This window comes from Protopterus annectens, chromosome 16.part0 (assembly GCF_019279795.1).
Source record: "Protopterus annectens isolate FY-2018-M chromosome 16.part0, PAN1.0, whole genome shotgun sequence".
Taxonomy (NCBI): Eukaryota; Metazoa; Chordata; order Ceratodontiformes; family Protopteridae; genus Protopterus; species Protopterus annectens.
In genome coordinates this window covers 6,518,716-6,538,161 of record NC_056750.1, presented here as the reverse complement: position 1 = coordinate 6,538,161, position 19,446 = coordinate 6,518,716, and the positions used below count along the sequence as shown (strand labels likewise).

The 19,446-nt window shown below is 39.8% G+C and overlaps 1 protein-coding gene across 1 annotated transcript in view; it reads right to left on the bottom strand.

Moving 5' to 3' along the window:
- Positions 1-19,446, bottom strand: part of CCDC180 (coiled-coil domain containing 180) — a 2,826,277-nt gene that overhangs the window by 1,313,225 nt on the left and 1,493,606 nt on the right. The window contains exon 20 of the mRNA XM_044058396.1: positions 1,890-2,036. Within this exon, the coding sequence (XP_043914331.1) occupies positions 1,890-2,036 (147 nt within the window). The remainder of the gene's footprint in view (positions 1-1,889; positions 2,037-19,446) is intronic.

The following is a 19,446-nucleotide window of genomic DNA, read 5'->3' as shown; positions in this document are numbered from 1 at the left end:
AGAGGTCATTGTCTCCCTCTGCTCTTCCCTCATTAGGCCAGTCATTGAATACAATGCCCCATTGGGCATGTACCTCACTAGATACCTGCAACAACTGGAGAGGGTGCAAAAGTACCTCACAAAGAGGATCCTAGGCCTTAAACACTTGTCCTATATGGACAGACTCAAAAAACTCCAACTATTCTTTGTCTCATATCACCTACTTAAGAGTCGATCTCTGCTTGACTTACAAAGCCATGTCTGACCCAGCTCTGTTAGAAATGCTACATCTAAAGAAATCCCAATAGGCTCCGGAGACCTCAACCTCAATACCACAATTAACAGAACATGCTGGAGGGACAGGTTCATAACCCAGAGACTGCTCTTGCTATGGAACAGACTTCCCATACATGTCAAGCAGTGCACCTCGTTGACCCTCTTCAAGAGAAATCTTGATGAGTGGATGGGAAACAGAAAATTCACCCTGGGGATAACTCCAGTGGCTCTACTCGACAGAGGCACTTGGAACTAAGGTCGGGTGGCACTATGCCAGGGTAATCCTATGGCTAGGCATGTAAAGGTCCCTGGGCCATTAGCTTAGTACACATCTATGAACCTATGAACTTATAATGGTCTGGGGCTGTGAAATGGACAGGAACTTCTTTATATTCATAAAATAGACTACCAAAATACCAGTGAATATCACTGTCATTGTTAACATGTTAACTTTCACTTGTTGGAACACTAGGAAAACAAAATACTTAGGAATGCTGCCACAGTGTACTGCAGCATTTGAGATTTTTTCACTAGACTAGAAAACCATTTCCAACACTGAATCCCACACTGACACAAATTTTCTCCAGGAGGGGCTGACACTGGCAAACAACTGATGTCAGAGCCATGGATTAAAACTACATGCCAAGAAATGCATAACAGTATCCTTCAGGAAATCATCCACCCTGGTAACGATCATATTGACAACACATCCCTTAGAGTTGACCCAGTAGTCAGGGACTTTGGGACATACACAGATGGTAATCTAGCCTTTGACCATCTACTTGTCTACAGTAGTGAGGAAATCATTTTATGTTGTGCAACTTATAAACAAAGGTATGGCATCTAAGTCCAAGGAAGTAATTGTTCCACTGTATTTGGCATTCATCAGACCTATCATTGAGTACAATGCCCCCTTTGATAAGTACCTAACCAGGCATATCCGACAATTGGAACATCCATAGAGGTTCCTCACTAAAAGAATACAGGGCTTAAGTAAGATTTCCTATGCCGACCACTTAAAGGCTCTATCCCTGTATTCTGTCTCATTAAGGCTTTTGAGGGGAGATCTATGCCTGACATACAGGGTGTTGTCAGACCCCACTCTGATGGACCTCCTGCATATCCGCAAAACAAACAGCACCAGAATTACCCATTCTAAAAATGTAAACCTTGCTTGTGATATAAATAGGACCTGCTGGAGAGACAAGTATGTGTCCCAGAGATTACCGCATCTCTGGAACAGGCTCCCCCATCCATGTGAAGCAGATTTCTTCTATAACCCAACTCCAGTGCAACCTGGACAATTGGATGGAGAACAGGAAGTTCATCCCTAGTTTGGCACCTATGTCTCTAATGCACAAAAACAACCTGTAAATGCTTCATCTCCCAGGCCCTAGCCTGTAAATGTTTCATCTCCCAAGCCCCTGCTTACACTTATCAAGGGTATCAGAACTTGTCAGAGATTTGGGATGCATGGCTACGCTTAAAAAGGCCCTTGTGGTTATTAGTATAGTAAACACCTATGAACCTATAAAAACAGATATCTTACATTTCTACAATTAAAGAAATTGCATTTCATCAATGTGAATAATAAGACATGTTTTATTATGTGTTTAATATGCACAGACTTTTACCTGAAAGACTTTATGAAATCTGCATTTGAATCTCTGAGTTGCCCCATTGTGTCCTCCAGTTTTTGTCGGTACTGCCTTAATGAAGTCTTTATCACATCCATATGCTTATCCCTCTCTGAACGAAGTGATTTGCTGAGAGCATCTAGTCTAGTGGGGAAACATAACATATCGCATGCTTATTATATGACTCTAGAAAAAAAAAACATAGAAACTAACAAATGTCTAACTTAAAGCTGATCAAACAACCATGACGTAAGCTGATGATAATGCTTTTGTTATGTTCAGTCAAGTCATACAAAAATGAATCCAGTTATGTTCAAAGATTCTTCTGCATTGTGAAGCTACCTCCAAAATGCATAAAATATAAAAAAAAATTTTTTTTGTAGGACAGTATGTCCCCATGCACTCCCTAATGTGAGATACTTGTTTCCCTACACACCCTAATTTATACATACCGACTCCACTGTTGTGGAATAGTAAGAAAAAGTGAAAAAAAAAAAACACTGCAGTACACTGCTGGTTCACAAAATATAGGTACATGTGATTTTGACAAATAGTAATTAAAAGAATTCGAAGAAAAGTCACTCGGCAACCTACCCTCATTGGACTATAGATATGCCAATGATAATTTAATATGTACTTCACAACAGAAAACATTTCTAATTATGACAGCTTCTGCAATGGCATTAACTCATCAAATAATAGAAAATTCTTGGCTTTTGAATTATTTTATTACTGGTCAGTGAAAGTGAAGCACTTCAAATGCTGCAAGCTGCTTCTTGACTGAATGTTTGGTCAAGTATATAGTTATTTATCTTATGATTACATTGTATAAATTGTATAAATACCTCTCCCATAGTACTATAACTGAGGTACGCAGGCGTCCTTAAACTGGTCGGCCTGACATTGGTATGGCACCGGATTTCAGATACACACAAATGCCTAAATGCAAATAAAAAGCAATCAATTTGAAGTCCAGCTACTTGTGCAAGTCATATTTCTTTTTGCAGCCAGAAGAAAGGTTATTAGAAAGTTGTGCGTGCATGCTCATTTTGCAAAAGTGTGTGTGTGTGTGTGTGTGTGTGTGTAGGGTGCACATGCATGCATGTGACTATGTGTTTTGAGTACTCCTCAACCTCATGATGATGGGTGATGTGTCTAACAAACAGGTTCCATTGAAAACTATTCTGAGTTTATGAGGCAATTTATAATCTGAAGGAGGTTAACTGAAAACTCGAAATCATAGAGAAGTAAGAGAGGTGCATGGAGGAGGGATGAGAAATTAAAGGATAAGGCTCAAGCAATCTTAGATGGAGAAATATCTGTAGGAAAATTGTTCAGGCCATCAGGTTTATGAAGTCCAAGAAGGCCAAAACAGGAAATGGGCTGCCTGTAAATATTATAAGAAAGACAGAAAAAAATTAGAATAGAGTCTAAAGGAAATGCTTTAATGGGGTTTGGAAGGGGACCACATTGTCAAATCTTTTGCTAGTGTGAATTTAGTAACCTTAGAGAAGGGGACCAGGAGAAATGGGTCATAGGAAATTATAGTCCAGTCTCCCTGTTTAATGCCAACACAAAATTTCTGGATAGAATCCTTGCAGAAAGAATGGAAGAGATTATTCCAAAGAGGATTTGCAAAATGGATTTTTTTTTTTTTGAGGAAAGTAATTTTATGACTCGGCAGACTGGGAGCTTCCTTTTGGGACAATGAAGGGTATCAGGATGGGGAAGTTCTTAAGAAGATCGGTTGCAGGCAATATCTCAGAATTCTTGGATAAGGTCATTGGCCATTGGGTCCCTCTTCAGAGAAATTAAGATCTAAAGGAGTACGGGGAAAGGGTACCCTCTTTTTCTAGCTTAAAGAGACTTTGGCATAAAGGGTGTTGAGCACTTTAAAGGAGGACAGGAGAGCAATTGGGCATACTAAGGTTATTTGCATATAATTGATTGTTGATGATGATCAGGCCGGATATTGCGCTATCAAAAGAGATAGGGGCATTTGAGGAATCTGGAAGGCAATCAGGTTTATACAGCAAATGGAAAAAGGCTGTGCAGTTTAGTGCTGAGAATTGGAAAAAAAGCATACAGTGTGATAGGATTATGCGGACTGAAGGGAAGAAATATCTTGGGTTTAAGGTGTTTAAAGATTTGTATCCAGACTTACATGGCTCTGTTACAGTCCATAAAGGGGCTGTTGGGAGGATGGAATAAATGGGTAGGTATATTAGCAACAAAAGTAAAACTGTGCAGATGACGACACTTCCCAGGGTACTGTATGTGGTCTGGCATATTGCAGTGGTGATGGAAAGTCCTTGGATAAGTACAATTCAGAGGGTATGTCAGAGCTTTATGTGGAATAAGAGTAGGAGAAGACTCAGTATGAGAAGACTTACAGGGGTAAGAGGACGGGGAGAAATGCCAATTTCAGAAAGTAAGTAGTGGCTACAGAATATGGCAATGACCATGAAAAGAGGTACAGAAGGGGACAGGATAACCTTAAATAGAACAGAGTGGCAGGGAATAGAAAAATGAAAGAGAGAATTTCAAAGAAGAAGAAGAGGGGAGGGTACCTATATGTTTTGAGGAAAAAGTCTATGGAAACATGTCATAAGAGTAGGGAATTTTGGATTTATGTTGATCAGTTAAATCCACTGAAAATTAGCTTGACCAAAACAATTACGGTGAAATTACTTTCATTGAAACTTAGAGGTAACCTTTTTCTCATGTACCTCCATGTTGGGGGATATCCCACAGACCCAAAACTTATATATCCCTACTCCAACATCATACAACTGTGGAGAAAAGGTGTTACCAAAAGTGCTTTTGGCATAATTGTTTTGGTCAAATTTACTTTTCATTAAAATGGATTTGACTGATTGACATGGTAACAGAATTTTCAGGATATAAACCATAGAAGTGGGGCTTTTGAGAGAAATCCCACAATTTGAGTGGGAGGCAAAACGGTTGAAAGGAAAAATGGGAAGAAGATGGGCAACAGTCCAATATCTTGTAGCAAACTGGAGAAGGACATGAAAGTGAAAGAGTGGAATGTTATGAGGGAACAGTATAATATAGGATGAGGAGGAATGGCTTTGACACAGGCACTCAGAGAGGCAGTATGCAGAATATAGAAGAATGCACTGTAAAGACAGGAAGGGGAACAGGCAGCTAGGCACTTGAATGAATACCCTCCCCCCCCGAGCAATGAAGATTGTTGGTGAAAAGTTTAAGGAAGGTCATATTCAAAAAGCTGTTGAGTAAGAGTTTTGAAAAGGACATGGGTAAGCTTCATGCCAGATGAAAGGAGGCAGAGGAGATAGAGTGGGGTGAGGAAGAGTGAAGTATTTACACAGAGGGATGTGGGACCAATATATGGGAATACTTCATATGTGATTTTTGTATCACAATACAAGTGAAATGGAGTTCAAAAAGAAGGAAATGAATATACTGGAATTGCAAAGTCTTGTAGGTAGGTATGCTTCATATATTCTGGGATGGTTGTTTCTTTAGGACGTTATGGAATAGGTGCAATAAGTTATTGGATGAATTATTTGGGAAATCTGTTCCCAGAGAATATAAACTGGCACTATTTGCTGTGAGGAAACGTTATTAAGGTGGAAAAACACATAGATAATACTAATTGGGGGGGTTAATACCTTTATGATGTAAGGCTGGAAGGGGAAGAATGGGTGTCACACAAGGTGTAGTTGGGAGGAAGCAGGTACAGCCTACAGCAGATTCATACAGGCTGAGTAAACAGCTGCAGTAAAGAAGAAATTCAGCCCTGCCTAAACAAGTAGACAAACCTTTATGTGTTAAACACAGGGGTGGTCTTATGGTATAGAACTTGATGGATAATTAAGACAATTGAAGTTAAATCCAAGGCTGTAACATGGATATACAAAGGCAGAGAATGTCAGACTAATTTGAGCGATGGTGGAAGAAAATGTCAACAAGGAAGAGATTTCCAATGGCCCTTGTTAAGGCTGTTTGAGTCTAAGTTTAGGAAGATGGACAGATGTGTCTTTGTAATCACATGCTTAGCATGGAGTTGAAATAGAAGTTATACAGAAGATACTGGATCTAGTGAACACCTTCTTAGCAGTTTTTAATTTCACATATCCTTCCCTTCAACTGCTAACATATTTTGATTGTAGATATTTCAGAACATGGTCTTGTGCAACCCTGGTGTTGAGACTCTGTCAAAAAGTAGCATTAAATGGATGTTGTAGATGTGTGTATATATATCTTAAGAAGCTATCCAAGGGCTTGCACAAATGTATAAATACTGAGCACATACAAGTCAGACTGCGATTTTGTACCTAGCTGCTGAGATGTAAGCATGTATGTATGTAAGCTCTGTCTGTTAACTCGTTTGTTTGTATTTAATGATGCTGCTATCCATACTGATGTGTTTGTATATATTAAAGCATCAGAATGAAACCCCAAGCCTTCTTGTTTATATATTAGAGACGAACGAGTGACATGGTGTCAGAAGCGGCAAATCTAAAAGGGCAAGAAGTCAGTAGAAGCATACTGAAGGGGCATGTGGTCAGAAACGGCTTGGCTAAAATGACTTATGGCACTTGTTCAGATGCTGGTGGAATATGAAGGAGTGGATCATTCCTAAATGTGCATACTTCACAAAACAGGTCAGAAAGAATTTCAGATATTAAAAACTTGCACAACACTATTTCTTTCATATAATATGAAACAGGGCATACAGAACGCTCTAAATAATATTCACATAAACTGATATGTACGATATTGATAAAAAATATTTTAATTACTATGGATGGAAAATGTTTGAAATAAAGTCTGGATTGCATAAAATGAATAAAAATAAAGGGAAATGACTGCATTTTCGAAAAGCATATATTTTTCGTATTAAGCAAAGATATCCGAGTTACCAGAAGTGTATAAAGTGTTCACATGTTTGTACAGTATTACAGTAAAGCTGTTTCATAAAGTACAGCCATTACAAGACATATTTCACAGAATATAGCCATTACCGAGCATACTTCACAAAGTACCATATTTCAAAGAGCTTATTGTGCATTTGAATGTGTTACAAGATCACAGAACAGCTTGTTCATACATAATTACAAAGGCCATATTTTCAGTGTGTTTATGTATACTTTGTGGGCATGGCAGATGGATTTCAGACACCCAGTGCACTTGTGTTTGACAGTAATATTTCTGAGAACTGGAGAGTGCTTGAGCAAGAGTACGGCATTTTGATACGGGCTGCATTTTCTGATAAAGATGACCATACAAAGGCATTTATTCTACTTAATTTAGCTGGGTCAGAAGCTATAGAAAGGGAAAGCTCATTTGTGTATGCACCTACTGTCTATACAGGAGATGGGGGAAACAGTCATATTGTTGTACCGGGTGAGTCAAGGAAGAACCCACAGTGCTTGAAATGTAAATTTAGAAAAATGTGTAACCCCCAGACAAATGTTATAATGGAATTGCACTTATTTTACACAAGGGAACAAAAGGCTGGTGAAGCTTTTGCAGCATATATAACTGACCTGAGAAATAAAGCTACAACGTGCAGATTTGGTGACTTAAGGGATGAATTGATAAAGGCCAGACTTGTGAAGGGTATAAAAAGGTAATGCTGTGAGAAAGATTTTGCTTTGTGACAGTGATTTAATTTTGAATAAGGCCATTGAGATTTGTCAGATATACGAGCTCACAGAAAAGCACACAAATATGCTTACAAATGAGAATAGCTCTAGAAGGCAGAGTGATAAAGCTCATCTTGATAGTATGTAGCACATTATTAAAAGAAACAGGCCCAAGCATGTGGCAGCAACTGTAATCTCTGCAGCACTCACTGATAAACCCCAGAACTTTCCAGCACATTCCAGACTTTGCACAGTCTCAGTGAAGTATGAGTGAGTCAGCAAACTCAAAGCATGAGCCCCAACCTAGTTTCATTGCCAACTGTCGTAACTGTAGTAGAAGTCATGAATCCAAAAGGGAAAAATGTTTAGCTTTAGGTCAACAATGCCACAAATGCAATCAATTCCATTTCAAAAGATTTTGTAAATCAAAAGGCCCACATTCTTTTATTAAGAGGGACATTTTCAGAAACGAGTTGATCAGTTAGACTGTGGCAGTTCTACTCTTTATGTTGGTGGTGTGTCAGTGCTTCATGAAACAGTCAATGCAGTATATTTAAGGGCAAAGAATGAAGTATTTTGTACTGTTAGGATAAATGGCAAACCCACACAGCTCAAAGTTGATACAGGTTCCAAGTGCAATGTTATGTCTGCAGAAACATTTGCTAAAGTGTGTAAAGGTGAAAGGCTTGATTTTGCAAGATATGCGAAACTTGTTGCTTATGGAGGTGAAGAAATTCAAACCGAAGGCTCATTAGTGCTTTCATGTTACTCTGCAGGAAGAAGCTTTGACCTATTATTTTATGTGGTCAAGAGGCACATCCAGTCATTATTAGGGTTCAGAGACAGTTTGAAAATGGGACTGCTTTCATGTAATAAGGAAGTCCACCAAGTTAGCTTAAAAGACCACTATTCTAATTTTGCCCAGCACATTTTTTCTATCTATGCTGATCTGTTCCAAGACAAACTAGGCAAACTTCCATTTGTGTACTCCATGAAATTAGACCCTCAGGTCAGTCCAGTTATCAGGCCAGCACAAAAAGTTCAATAGCAATGCAGGACAGAGTCAAAGCCGAGTTAGTTAAAATGGTGCAACAAGGTGTGATTTGTCCAGTTGAAACTCCAACTGAATGGGTATCTTCCATGGTGGTAGCTCATAAGAAAAGCTTAGATGTCATCAGAATATGTATTGATCCACAAGATTTGAACAAAGTGCTAAAAAGACCTCATCATCCAATGCGTACAGTCAAAGATGTCGCAGCCTTGATGCCAAATGCCACTATTTCTTTCTGTCTTAGATGCAAAGAGTTCATTTTGGGAAATTCAGCTTGACAAAAAATCCTCATTGCTCACTACTTTACGTACTCCATTTGGCACGTACAGATTTTTGAGAATGCCATTTGGGATAAATTCTGCAAGTGAAGTCTTTCAACGTGCAATGGAGCAAATTTTTTCTGGGTATCCTTGTGTTATCATAGTAGATGACATACTCGTAAGAGGTCGTGATGAAGCTGAACATGACAGAAACTTCAGAAAATTCTAGAAAGGGCATGTCAAGTGAATCTTAAGCTCAATGCACAGAAATGCAAACTCAGGCTACAAGAAGTTCCTTATGTTGGTCATTTATTTACGAGTACAGGCGTATGACCAGACCCTTCAAAGCAAACAGCCATTCTTGAGATACCAGATCCAGACAATGTTCAAGCCCTGCAATGTTTTCTTGGCATGGTCACCTACCTAGGCAAGTTCATTCCAGACTTGAGCCAACTTTCATCACCACTCAGAGCGGTGACATGTAAAGATGTATCCTGGTCTTGGTTAGAGCAACACCAAAGAGCATTTGATGCCCTGAAACAGAGAATTGCAAGTCCACCAACTCTCAGATACTATGATGTTCACAAACCAGTTACACTTTCCTGTGATCCTTCAAATTTTGGACTTGGTGCAGTCATTCCATAAGCAGATCAACCCATTGCCTATGCATCAAGAACTCTTACCCAAACTAAGATGCAGTATGCCCAGATTGAGAAAGAGCTTTTGGCAATTGTGTTTGAATGTTCAAACTTCCATGATTATGTTTATGGTAGAACTATCCAGATCGAAACAGACCACCAATCATTAGTCACAATCTTGAAAAAGCCAATGCAGTCAGCTCCAGCCAGACTGCAACATATGATGCTGAGATTGCAAAAGTACAATTTCAATCATGTCTGCAAGAAAGGCAAACTTATTTATCTTGCTGATACATTATCCAGATCACCCAGAAACACCACAGAACAGCACGAGAATGAGAACCTTGATTCTGAAGTCATGGAAGTGAGAAATATTTCTTCAATATATCTTGATGAGCTAAGAGATCACACAGCCACAGATACAGTTTTACAGAGGCTCATCCACTTCATCAATCAAGGATGGCTGTCAAAGCAATATAGTTTACCTCAAGAAGTGCAACCTTATTTTCCATACAGAGATGAGATTTTATCTGACAAAGGTATCCTAATAAAAGGTCCAAACGTAATTGTTCCAAAGTCCTTGCAACCAGAGTACATTACTATCTTGCAGTGTGATCACCCAGGAACCAAATCTACCAAAAGAAGGGCGAGAGACCTAGTATTTTGGCCTTCTATATCACAAGGCATTGAGAGCACTTTTATCTTGTTCAGTGTGTAATAGTTCAAAGCCACATCAACAGAAGGGACCACTTCATCTTAACCAGATTCTGGAACTACCTTGGTTGACAGTAGCCACCTATATCTTAGATTGGAATGGTCAACGTTATTTGGTGTTATTAGACTCTTACTCCAATTAGTTTGAGATTGATTGCCTTCCCAACCTAGCATCCAGTACTGCCATTGCTAAGATAAAGCGTCATTTTGCTGTACACTGTAGTCCACACAAAGTTATTTCTAACAATGGCATGGCATGCAGTTTTCAAGCCAACAGTTCAAAAGATATGCTAAAGAATGGGACTTTACTCATGTCACAAGTAGTCCTGAGTATCCACAATTGAATGGTTTGGCAGAATATGCAGTGCAAAGTGAAAAAGTTACTTGAGAAGTCAAAATGAGACAATAGTGATGTTTTCCTGAATCTCTTGAAGAAATATTGCACGTGATAAACATCTTGGTTCACCTGCTCAGAGATATCTGTTGAGACAAACCAGAACCACATTACCAATCAGTAGTCAATTGTTGGTTCCATGTGTCAAGAACAACAGATCAGTGAAAGCAAATCTGTTTAAGAAGCACTTATCCCAGAAGTCCTACTAAGATAAACCGCTCAATCCATTATGAGAGGGAGAAGTGGTAAGGATGCAAATGCCCAAAGGTTATGATCGGATTGGTGTCATGAAGAATACTGGTCAAGAGCCAAGATCGTACATTGTGGAATCAGAAGGAGCAACTTTTAGGTGGAATCAGAAACATTTGAAATCAATGTCTGAACCTATACCACAGCAGGTAGCCTGTGAGAAAGACTCTTTATCTCAGAGTGAGTTGCCTGGTGTTCCAATTCCAGAGGAAGTTCCAGAAGACATTACTGTTGCTATGGCGAATCCAGAAGTTCCTGATATGAATTGTACACTGCAGACTGACCCTGTTGCTAAATTTGGTCCCAACTGTTATGTTACGAGATATGGTTGAATTTCTAATCCCTGTAGCAGATATGAAGCAGCTTGGACATGAACATTGTGTTTTGTTTCTAATGTATATAGTAATGCATGCCTAGCTCTAACACTGTTTTGCATACAGGGCAATCTTAAGAGGGAGGATGTAGATCAATATATGTGTATATACCTTTAAGAAGCTATCCAAGGGCTTGCACAAGTGTATAAATACTGAGCACGTGCAAGTCAGGGTGCCATTTTGTAGTTAGCTGTTGAGATGTAAGCATGTATGTAAGCAAGCTCTGTCTGTTAACTAGTTTGTTCATATTTAGTGATGCTGCTATCCATCCTAGTGTGTTTATTTATATTAAAGCATCAGAACAAAACTCCAATACTTCTTGTATTATGTATTAGAGACGGACAAGCGACAGATGTCTACTGAACACTGCAAAGTGAACACTTTTCTATCTGGGATCTTTACATCTTTTCTCAACAGGAAGCTATAAGCCTGCTGTAGATGATACAGCAGCACCCCTGGCAAAATACACATAACAGATGTGAGCAGAAAAATTACCTAAGTTAAGGCTGCAGAACAAAGCACAACCAATTATATGCCAAAGCAAACTATTGCTATAACCACTTTCACACACAGCACATATAATAGATCTCCTAAATCTAAAAATAAAAGCTGAAATAAACAAAAATGTGAAGGCAGGCATTTGGAAGAATCTATACACTAGACTTAACAAGAAATTTGTATAAAATCAAAATATCCAGAAGGAATGCATTTCCCAAGAACTGACAGAGTGACCTACAATCCCTGGTAAAATACCAATGATCAATGCACAGAATACATCCCCATTTCATCAGGATATTCTGATGAAAACATAATTGGTCTGCTTGCCTGGAACCAAACTACACCTGTAACATGTTGATTATGACAAATGTGTACGGGCATTGTTTTCTCAGAATGTTTGGAGTGTGGGAACATTCTCACAGCAATCAGCTAAATCACAAGACCTTAACTACCATTTCTTGTAATAGTAAAGAAAAAATGCTTCACGGCTAAATTTAGGAAGATAGTTAGCCACTGAAGGATGATCTGAAAGGAAGCCTTGGAAGGGTGGAGACACAGAGATCCCAGTTTTGGTTAACCTGCAGAGTGTAACCAGAGCATTACACTTTGTGGAAGTATATGCTTTTAGTTTTAAAAATAGGGCCTGGGCCAAGTTTGCAGCCTCGGATTTTCCTTGGAACCTGATAGAAGACTACAGTTCAGGACGTTTTTGTCTTTCTAGTTCTAAGACATTCTGTATCTTGGAAGGGTTATGTGTACTATACTCTGTTATACTCTGCTGTTTGTTTTATTTCAAATCTGCAAAGCTAAGTAGGCTAATATTTTAGTTTGTGGAATTTGAATAAAACTGAGTTTTTACACGTCTTGCCTCCAGTGCCTCCTTGGACTTGTGCAGGTTATAACAACTATGTAGTGCATACACCATGGGTGATTATGCTCCGATGCCGCGAAAAAGACAAACCAATTAAGTGCCTCTATAGCACAAGATCCAATTTTAATAATCATTAAGCACCCCTGCATCACTTTTTAAGATCATGTATCATGCTAGGCAGGTAAACCTGCCAGTATTGGCCAGCAAACAACAGTGGCAGAATTAAAAACAGATTTCTTTTTGCTGGCTGTGTCAGTAATTTGTCCCTGGCTTTCCTTAACATAACACAATGTGCTATGGTGACTTTCTGACACTGCTTGCTAATGCATGTTACTCTGTCTTTCTGACAACTCTCAGTAAGTGCTTTACAGCTTTGAAAGCTCTTTTGTAACTAGTAGTACATGGAGCAGCTAAAGATCCATGCACTACAAAGAATTATGACTGCCCTTGAGATCAATTTCTTGGCATTCATATCTCGAACACATACGAAACCAGTTAAGATTGGAGACCCGATCATAACTCGCTATGCAGTTTGTAGAGATCTATGATTACAGACTGAAACAGGGAAAATACTGACTTGTTAAACATCTCTCTGACATTAGAAAGGTGCTTGACAAGCTTTTGTTAAGCATCTGTAATCACTGTTACACTCTTGATTCATGCTAGAACTTAACAGATGACAGTGCCAGCCACTACAGAACAGCAGCAAATGCTAAAGCAGCTTTAAAAATCTGTTAGTTGCTTCTCTATTACACATACAAATAAAATGGAAGTGTAGCACAGCAAAGTGAACAGATTTTAAAGCTGTTAGCTTCTGAGAGAGATAGCTCACTTCTGCCTGCTGAACATGTAGCAGTACTAAGTGTTTTATGGCTTTTAGAACTGTAAAATACTTCAAGCTCCCATACTTTTTTCCCTGTAACTCACAGTACATGCAGCATTTAATGTTTTATGCATTACAAAGAATTAAGACTGGGTGTCTCAGATCATAATACTTATTATAGGTTCTCAACAGAGGCACCAAGATTCACTTCTTGAGCTTCAAGCTGTTCTGAAGGTGAATTTCTTAACCACATCTTGAACACATAATAAGCTGGTTATGACATCAGAATGGGTCATAATCATATTAAATATAGAATGGAGGATGGAGTGAAAAGTATGAACTGGTCATTCCCTGTGTAAGGGTCAACAATCTTAGGTGCTCAACTCTACATAAGATGCAGATGGCACTGTGGGTCTTTGAAACTAATTAGCCAACAATGGGACCTTCCACATGTTAAGCAAGACACTTCCATCAACTCAAATGGATCTTAACATTTAATGACTGGATAAGAATATGGTGCCACATACAGGAAAATCAGTGTATGTGCCTGGAAAGAGATATGTGAATCCTCTATCTACATTTTGGGCTACCCCTCTCCTCCAGGGAAATTCATATATACTGAACTGGACATCTGTCACCTTTTTACACAAAATCCAAACTCCTGTGAATTTGAGATAATTGTTAAAACACAAACAAAATTAAATAAAAGGGGCACACATGAATTGCTGAAGTAACAAATAATGAAATTAAAGTATTCTTATTTGTGAAGGACATTAAAATCTGCACAGTTACAGAAACAAAAGGACATTTATACTGTCTCAAAGATTACAGGGTTTAGTGCCTATAATTGTTGCAGATGCTCTGGGAGGACCGTCAGAGTACAAATTTTATAAATGATACGACCTAAACAATTGTGGAGAGTATCAGCACTGTGGCTAATATTAGCAGCAAAGTATCAAAACAAAGGGCTACAATAAATTTTCCTTTCCATAACTCCTGCCAAATCTGAGGAATTCTTAATTAAACTGTAGGGCACAATTATCATTGAAAACAAGCAATAATACTACATGACTTTAATTATTCCATTAATGATTAGCTGAAGTACTGTTCCAATATGATACATACACAACTATTAACAGAGCAAATTAATAATGAATACTGTGGAAGAGATGGTAAGTAACCTAACAACAGGTACTAATATTGTAAATACTGTACTCACTAATTTAGGGCCTTTCTGTTCCTTCCCAGAAATTTTCTTCTACAAATCAGTCAGACCATAATGTTATTGTATCTTGTCTTAGAATAAAAAAAGTTAGACAGCTAAAATAAAACAACCACTAATAATTCTAAATTTCAGTATTTGTGAGTTGGTAATTATGATGAAATTAACAACACATGCAAATTCCACAACCCTCCACACCACAAACCATGCATAGTCCACAAACCAGTATCTTGCAACCACAAAGGCCTAACCATAAACCCAACATATTTGTCATATGAGACTCCATTGTGAAACACACAGATGTGCCTCTCAGCAGGCTGGATAAGCAGAAAGTCACGGATGATTGTCCGTCAGGTGCCAGAATCCACCATATCACACACGCACTCAAGTCTCTCAACAACAGGTACTGTTATGACTCTGTCATAGTCCATGTTGGGGTGAACGACTTGAGACGTACCTCTCTGGACTACATGAAGAGAGACATTATTGAGCTCACTGAATATGTGTCCCAGGCAGGTATGTCCCTAGCCTTAAGCAGCATTCTACTGTCACCCAGAATAATGCCTCAATACAAACAGAAAATGATTGACTTTTAACAACTGGCTTAGTTTCTGCTGTTGTTCCAGGGGGATCCAGTACCTGACAGCCTGGGAAGATATGACTGACAGACCATGAAGCTTTGCCAGAGATGGCCTGCATCTGTCTCCCTTGGGCTTCTGGCAAAGGGCCTTGCCTCCCCCATAGTACCTTTTTTATGAAAAGTCCTGAGGTCGATAAAACCAACATAAAATTTCAACAAAATGCAAATTAAAGGTCATGCTGCTAAACGCTAGGAGTCTAAACATGAAACTGCACCAATTGCAAGCATTTTTAACCCTGGAAGATGCTGACATTTGTGCAGTCACAGAAACCTGGTTCAAAACTGCAGAGAGCAACCCAGTCTTACCTAGTTACTCAACCTATCATACATTCAGACCCCAAATGTGGGCAGCAAAGCCAAAGGAGGTGGAGTTTCAATATATATTAAAGATACACACACCTCCAGGCTGGTCAAACAGTTTGATACGCAGGAGACACTCCAGGTGCAGTTAACCATTGACAAGACCCCTATTCAAATCATAGCTAGCTACAGGCCCCCAAATGTGACTCAAGATGACCACTCCACCTATCTAGACCTCTTCGAATCTATCAAGATTCAACCCTTTACCCTGATCCTGGGCAATTTTAACTACCCAACCATAGACTGGAAAAACTAGTCATGCCAGAATGCAAATGCCCAGAGATTCCTCGATTTTATCAATGCAAATCCCTTGGAACAGCTAGTCGATACCCCCACAAGAGGTGATAATATATTGGACTTGGTATTACCAAACATGAGTAACCACTGCAGAACCCATAAAGTATCATCCTCCCTGGTAAGATCTGACCATCAAGCAGTCACTTTCGAAGTCAGCATCTCCCCTGACTCCCCTCTAGGTTAGGTTAGGTAGCTAGGGTCAAACAAAAAAAACAACTTCAAAGCTGATTACAACTTCCTGAGGGATGGTTTAAACAGCTTCACAGCCCCCTCCCCCTCTGTTGGAACTGGCACCAATGTCCAAATCTACACCAAAGTACTATACGAGCACTTATATAGATGCATGGAATCAGGAATACCTGACAGGACAAAATCATCCTCTGCAAGGAAGAGTAAACTTGTCTGGTGGATATCTGCAATAAATAAACTATATAACAAAAGGAAAAAATTGCTGTCCAAGACCAAGAAGGAACAGGTGCCCAGTTGGAAGCAATCTCTCCTTAGCCTGAGCAAGCAAATAAGAGCACTAGTGAAATCCTCCAAAGCAAACTTTGAGTCCAGATTGGCCACATCTACTAGGGATAATTGTAAGGCCTTCTTCTAATATGTCTGCAATCTCAAAGGAAGCACCCAGATCTGTTCAGAACTGATGGTCAAGGACACCACATGTACAAATGCTGTAGATATAGCCAATCTACTGGCTGACAGATTCAGTGGAAACTTCACCCCTCTGTCGCCCCCATCAGTAAATCAGGACATACCTAGTACCTGCCCCCTTCCCTTATCTCTAGGGAACAGGGCATCACTGCCCTCTGAAAGGCAAAGAATACAGCCTCAGTGGGATCCAATAACATCCCAGGCTGCATCCTACATGAACTCAGGCATGAACTTGCAGCACCATTAGGCAATCTATTCAACCAAAGGCTGAGCACCTTCTTTGTCCCAGCCAAGTGTAGGACAGCCATGGTAATCACTTTACACAAAGGTGGAGTGTCCACCGATCCAGGAAATTATAGACCCATCAACCTAACTAGCTTGATTGGCAAGGCCAAGAAATAGATTATCATGGACCTCATTAACAGGGACATTGGCAAACTCTAAACACTCCACCCCACACAGTTTGGCTTTGTCAAGGGGAGGTCATGTCTGTTAAATCTGGTCGACTTTTTTGAGACAGTCACCAAAGCAATGGACGAGGGGAAGATGGTGCACACTGCCTACTGTGACCTGGGAAAAGCCTTTGCCACTATTCCCCACTCGGGCATAACAGATAAACTCTCTCAACTAGGCATCAATCCCCATGTTATCAGATGGGTAGCAAACTGGCTCACTGATAGAACACACTTAATCAAAATAGGTGAAGCCACCCCAAGCGGTAGACCAGTAATGAGAGGTGTACCCCAGGGATCGGTCTTGGGGCCTCTGTTATTCGGGATATACTTCTCTGAGGTGCAGGCCAAAACCAGTGGGCTATGGCTGACCAAGTTTGAAGATGACTGCAAGCTGGGCATGTTCATCAGTTCCCCAAGTGATGTGGAACTTCTCTAAGAGGGTCTCATTCAAACAAATGACCTATGCCAGAAACATGGCCTCAATCTGAATGCCAAAAAATGCATCATCATCCCCTTTGAGGAGAGTGATGTCCCCATATATTATCACATTAATAACAATGTCCTAAGCACACAATCAGTCGTGAGGGAATTGGTCACCCAGGTAGATAGCAACCTGACTTTTGACCACCATGTTATTTCCATTGTGCGGAAAGCTTTCTACATGGCCCACCTTATAAGTAACAGTATCTTATCCAGGGACAGGAGGACATAACATTCCTGTATTCTTCCCTTATAAGGCCAATTATTGAGTACAATGCCCCCTTCGGCATGTACCTCGCAAAGCACATACAGCAGCTGGAGAGACCAAAGAGGTTCCTCACCAGAGGAATCCAGACCTCAAACATCTACCCTACACAGAAAGGCTAAACGCTCTGTCCCTTTTCTCAGTTTCATACAGACTCCTCAGGAGTAACCTCTGTCTGCCATCAAAACAATCTCAGACCCTGCCTTGATGGGACTACTGCATATCCGCAAGTCAAGCTCCACTCAAGTAACCCACACACACGACCTCAACCTGGTCTGTGACATCAATAGGACTTGGTGGGAAAGATTTGTGTCCTAGAGACTCCCTCTGCACATCAAGCAGAGTACCTCATTATCCCTTTTCAAGCACAACCTGGATAACTGGATGGGAAGCAGAAAATACACCCCTGGGATTCCACCTGTGTCCCTGCTGGACATGGGCTTTGGGTGCTGACTTGTCTAAACATGGGATAAACTCTTGGCTAGGCTTATAAGGGCCTCAGGGCCAATAGCCTAGTAACTTCCTATGTTCCTGTGAGCATATTAGGCTGTCATGACAGGTCTGTACTATTTAACATGCGTACAAAAATAATAGCATATGCAATAAATTCTAGCACACGAGGCATGAGTGTGCAGTCAGATCAGTTCCAAAACGACAAATATATATACATATATATTGGAAAACTCAAATGCAAATCACTTTGCAGAATTATAAATCAACAAACTTTACAAATATTAACTCTAGATCAATCAAAACACAAAGAGCTCTAATCAGAATCAATCAAAACACAAAGAGTTCTAACCAGAATGTGACAAATATACTATGAAACAATCACAGTTAAAGTCAGAGACAATAACAAAGATATTTTCAAATATATCAGAAAAATGAAAGGTAGCTACCACAAATGTGATATATAGTCATATACTGTAAAATGACAACAGAATAGTTTTGACCTTAAATGTGTACAGGGGGATTTACTAAAGTAATGTGGTTTGCACATGAAATGCAGAACAGATCCCATCTAGTATGGGGTAGTTACATGTACATGATTCATGACCAGATTATTTATCATGGTAGTAAGTGACTCATGTCGAGCTTTGGGAAGAGTACAGTGTCCTGAACATACTCAGTGCAAAGTACACTTTTGCAGTATGCAGTGCTCTGAGCATGCTCAGTGCAGGGTACACTTCTGCAGCATACAGTGTGCTGAACATGCACAGTGCAGGGTACACTTCTATATCATACAGTGTGCTGAACATACTCAGTGCTGGGTACACTTCTGCAACATACAGTGTGCTGAACATGCTTAGTGCAGGGTACACATCTGAAACATACAGTGCTCTGAACATGCTCAGTGCAGGGTACACTACTGCAGCATTCAGTGTGTTGAACATGCTCAGTACAGGGTACACTTCTGTAGCATACAGTGTGCTGAACATGCTCAGTACAGGGTACACTACTGCAGTATACAGTGTGCTGAACATGCACAGTGCAGGGTACATTTCTGTATCATACAGTGTGCTGAACATGCACAGTGCAAGGTACACTTCTGTATCATACAGTGTGCTGAACATGCATAGTTCAGGGTACACTTCTGTATCATGCTGTGTGCTGAACATGCTCAGTGCAGTATACACTTCTGTATCATACAGTGTGCTGAACATGCACAG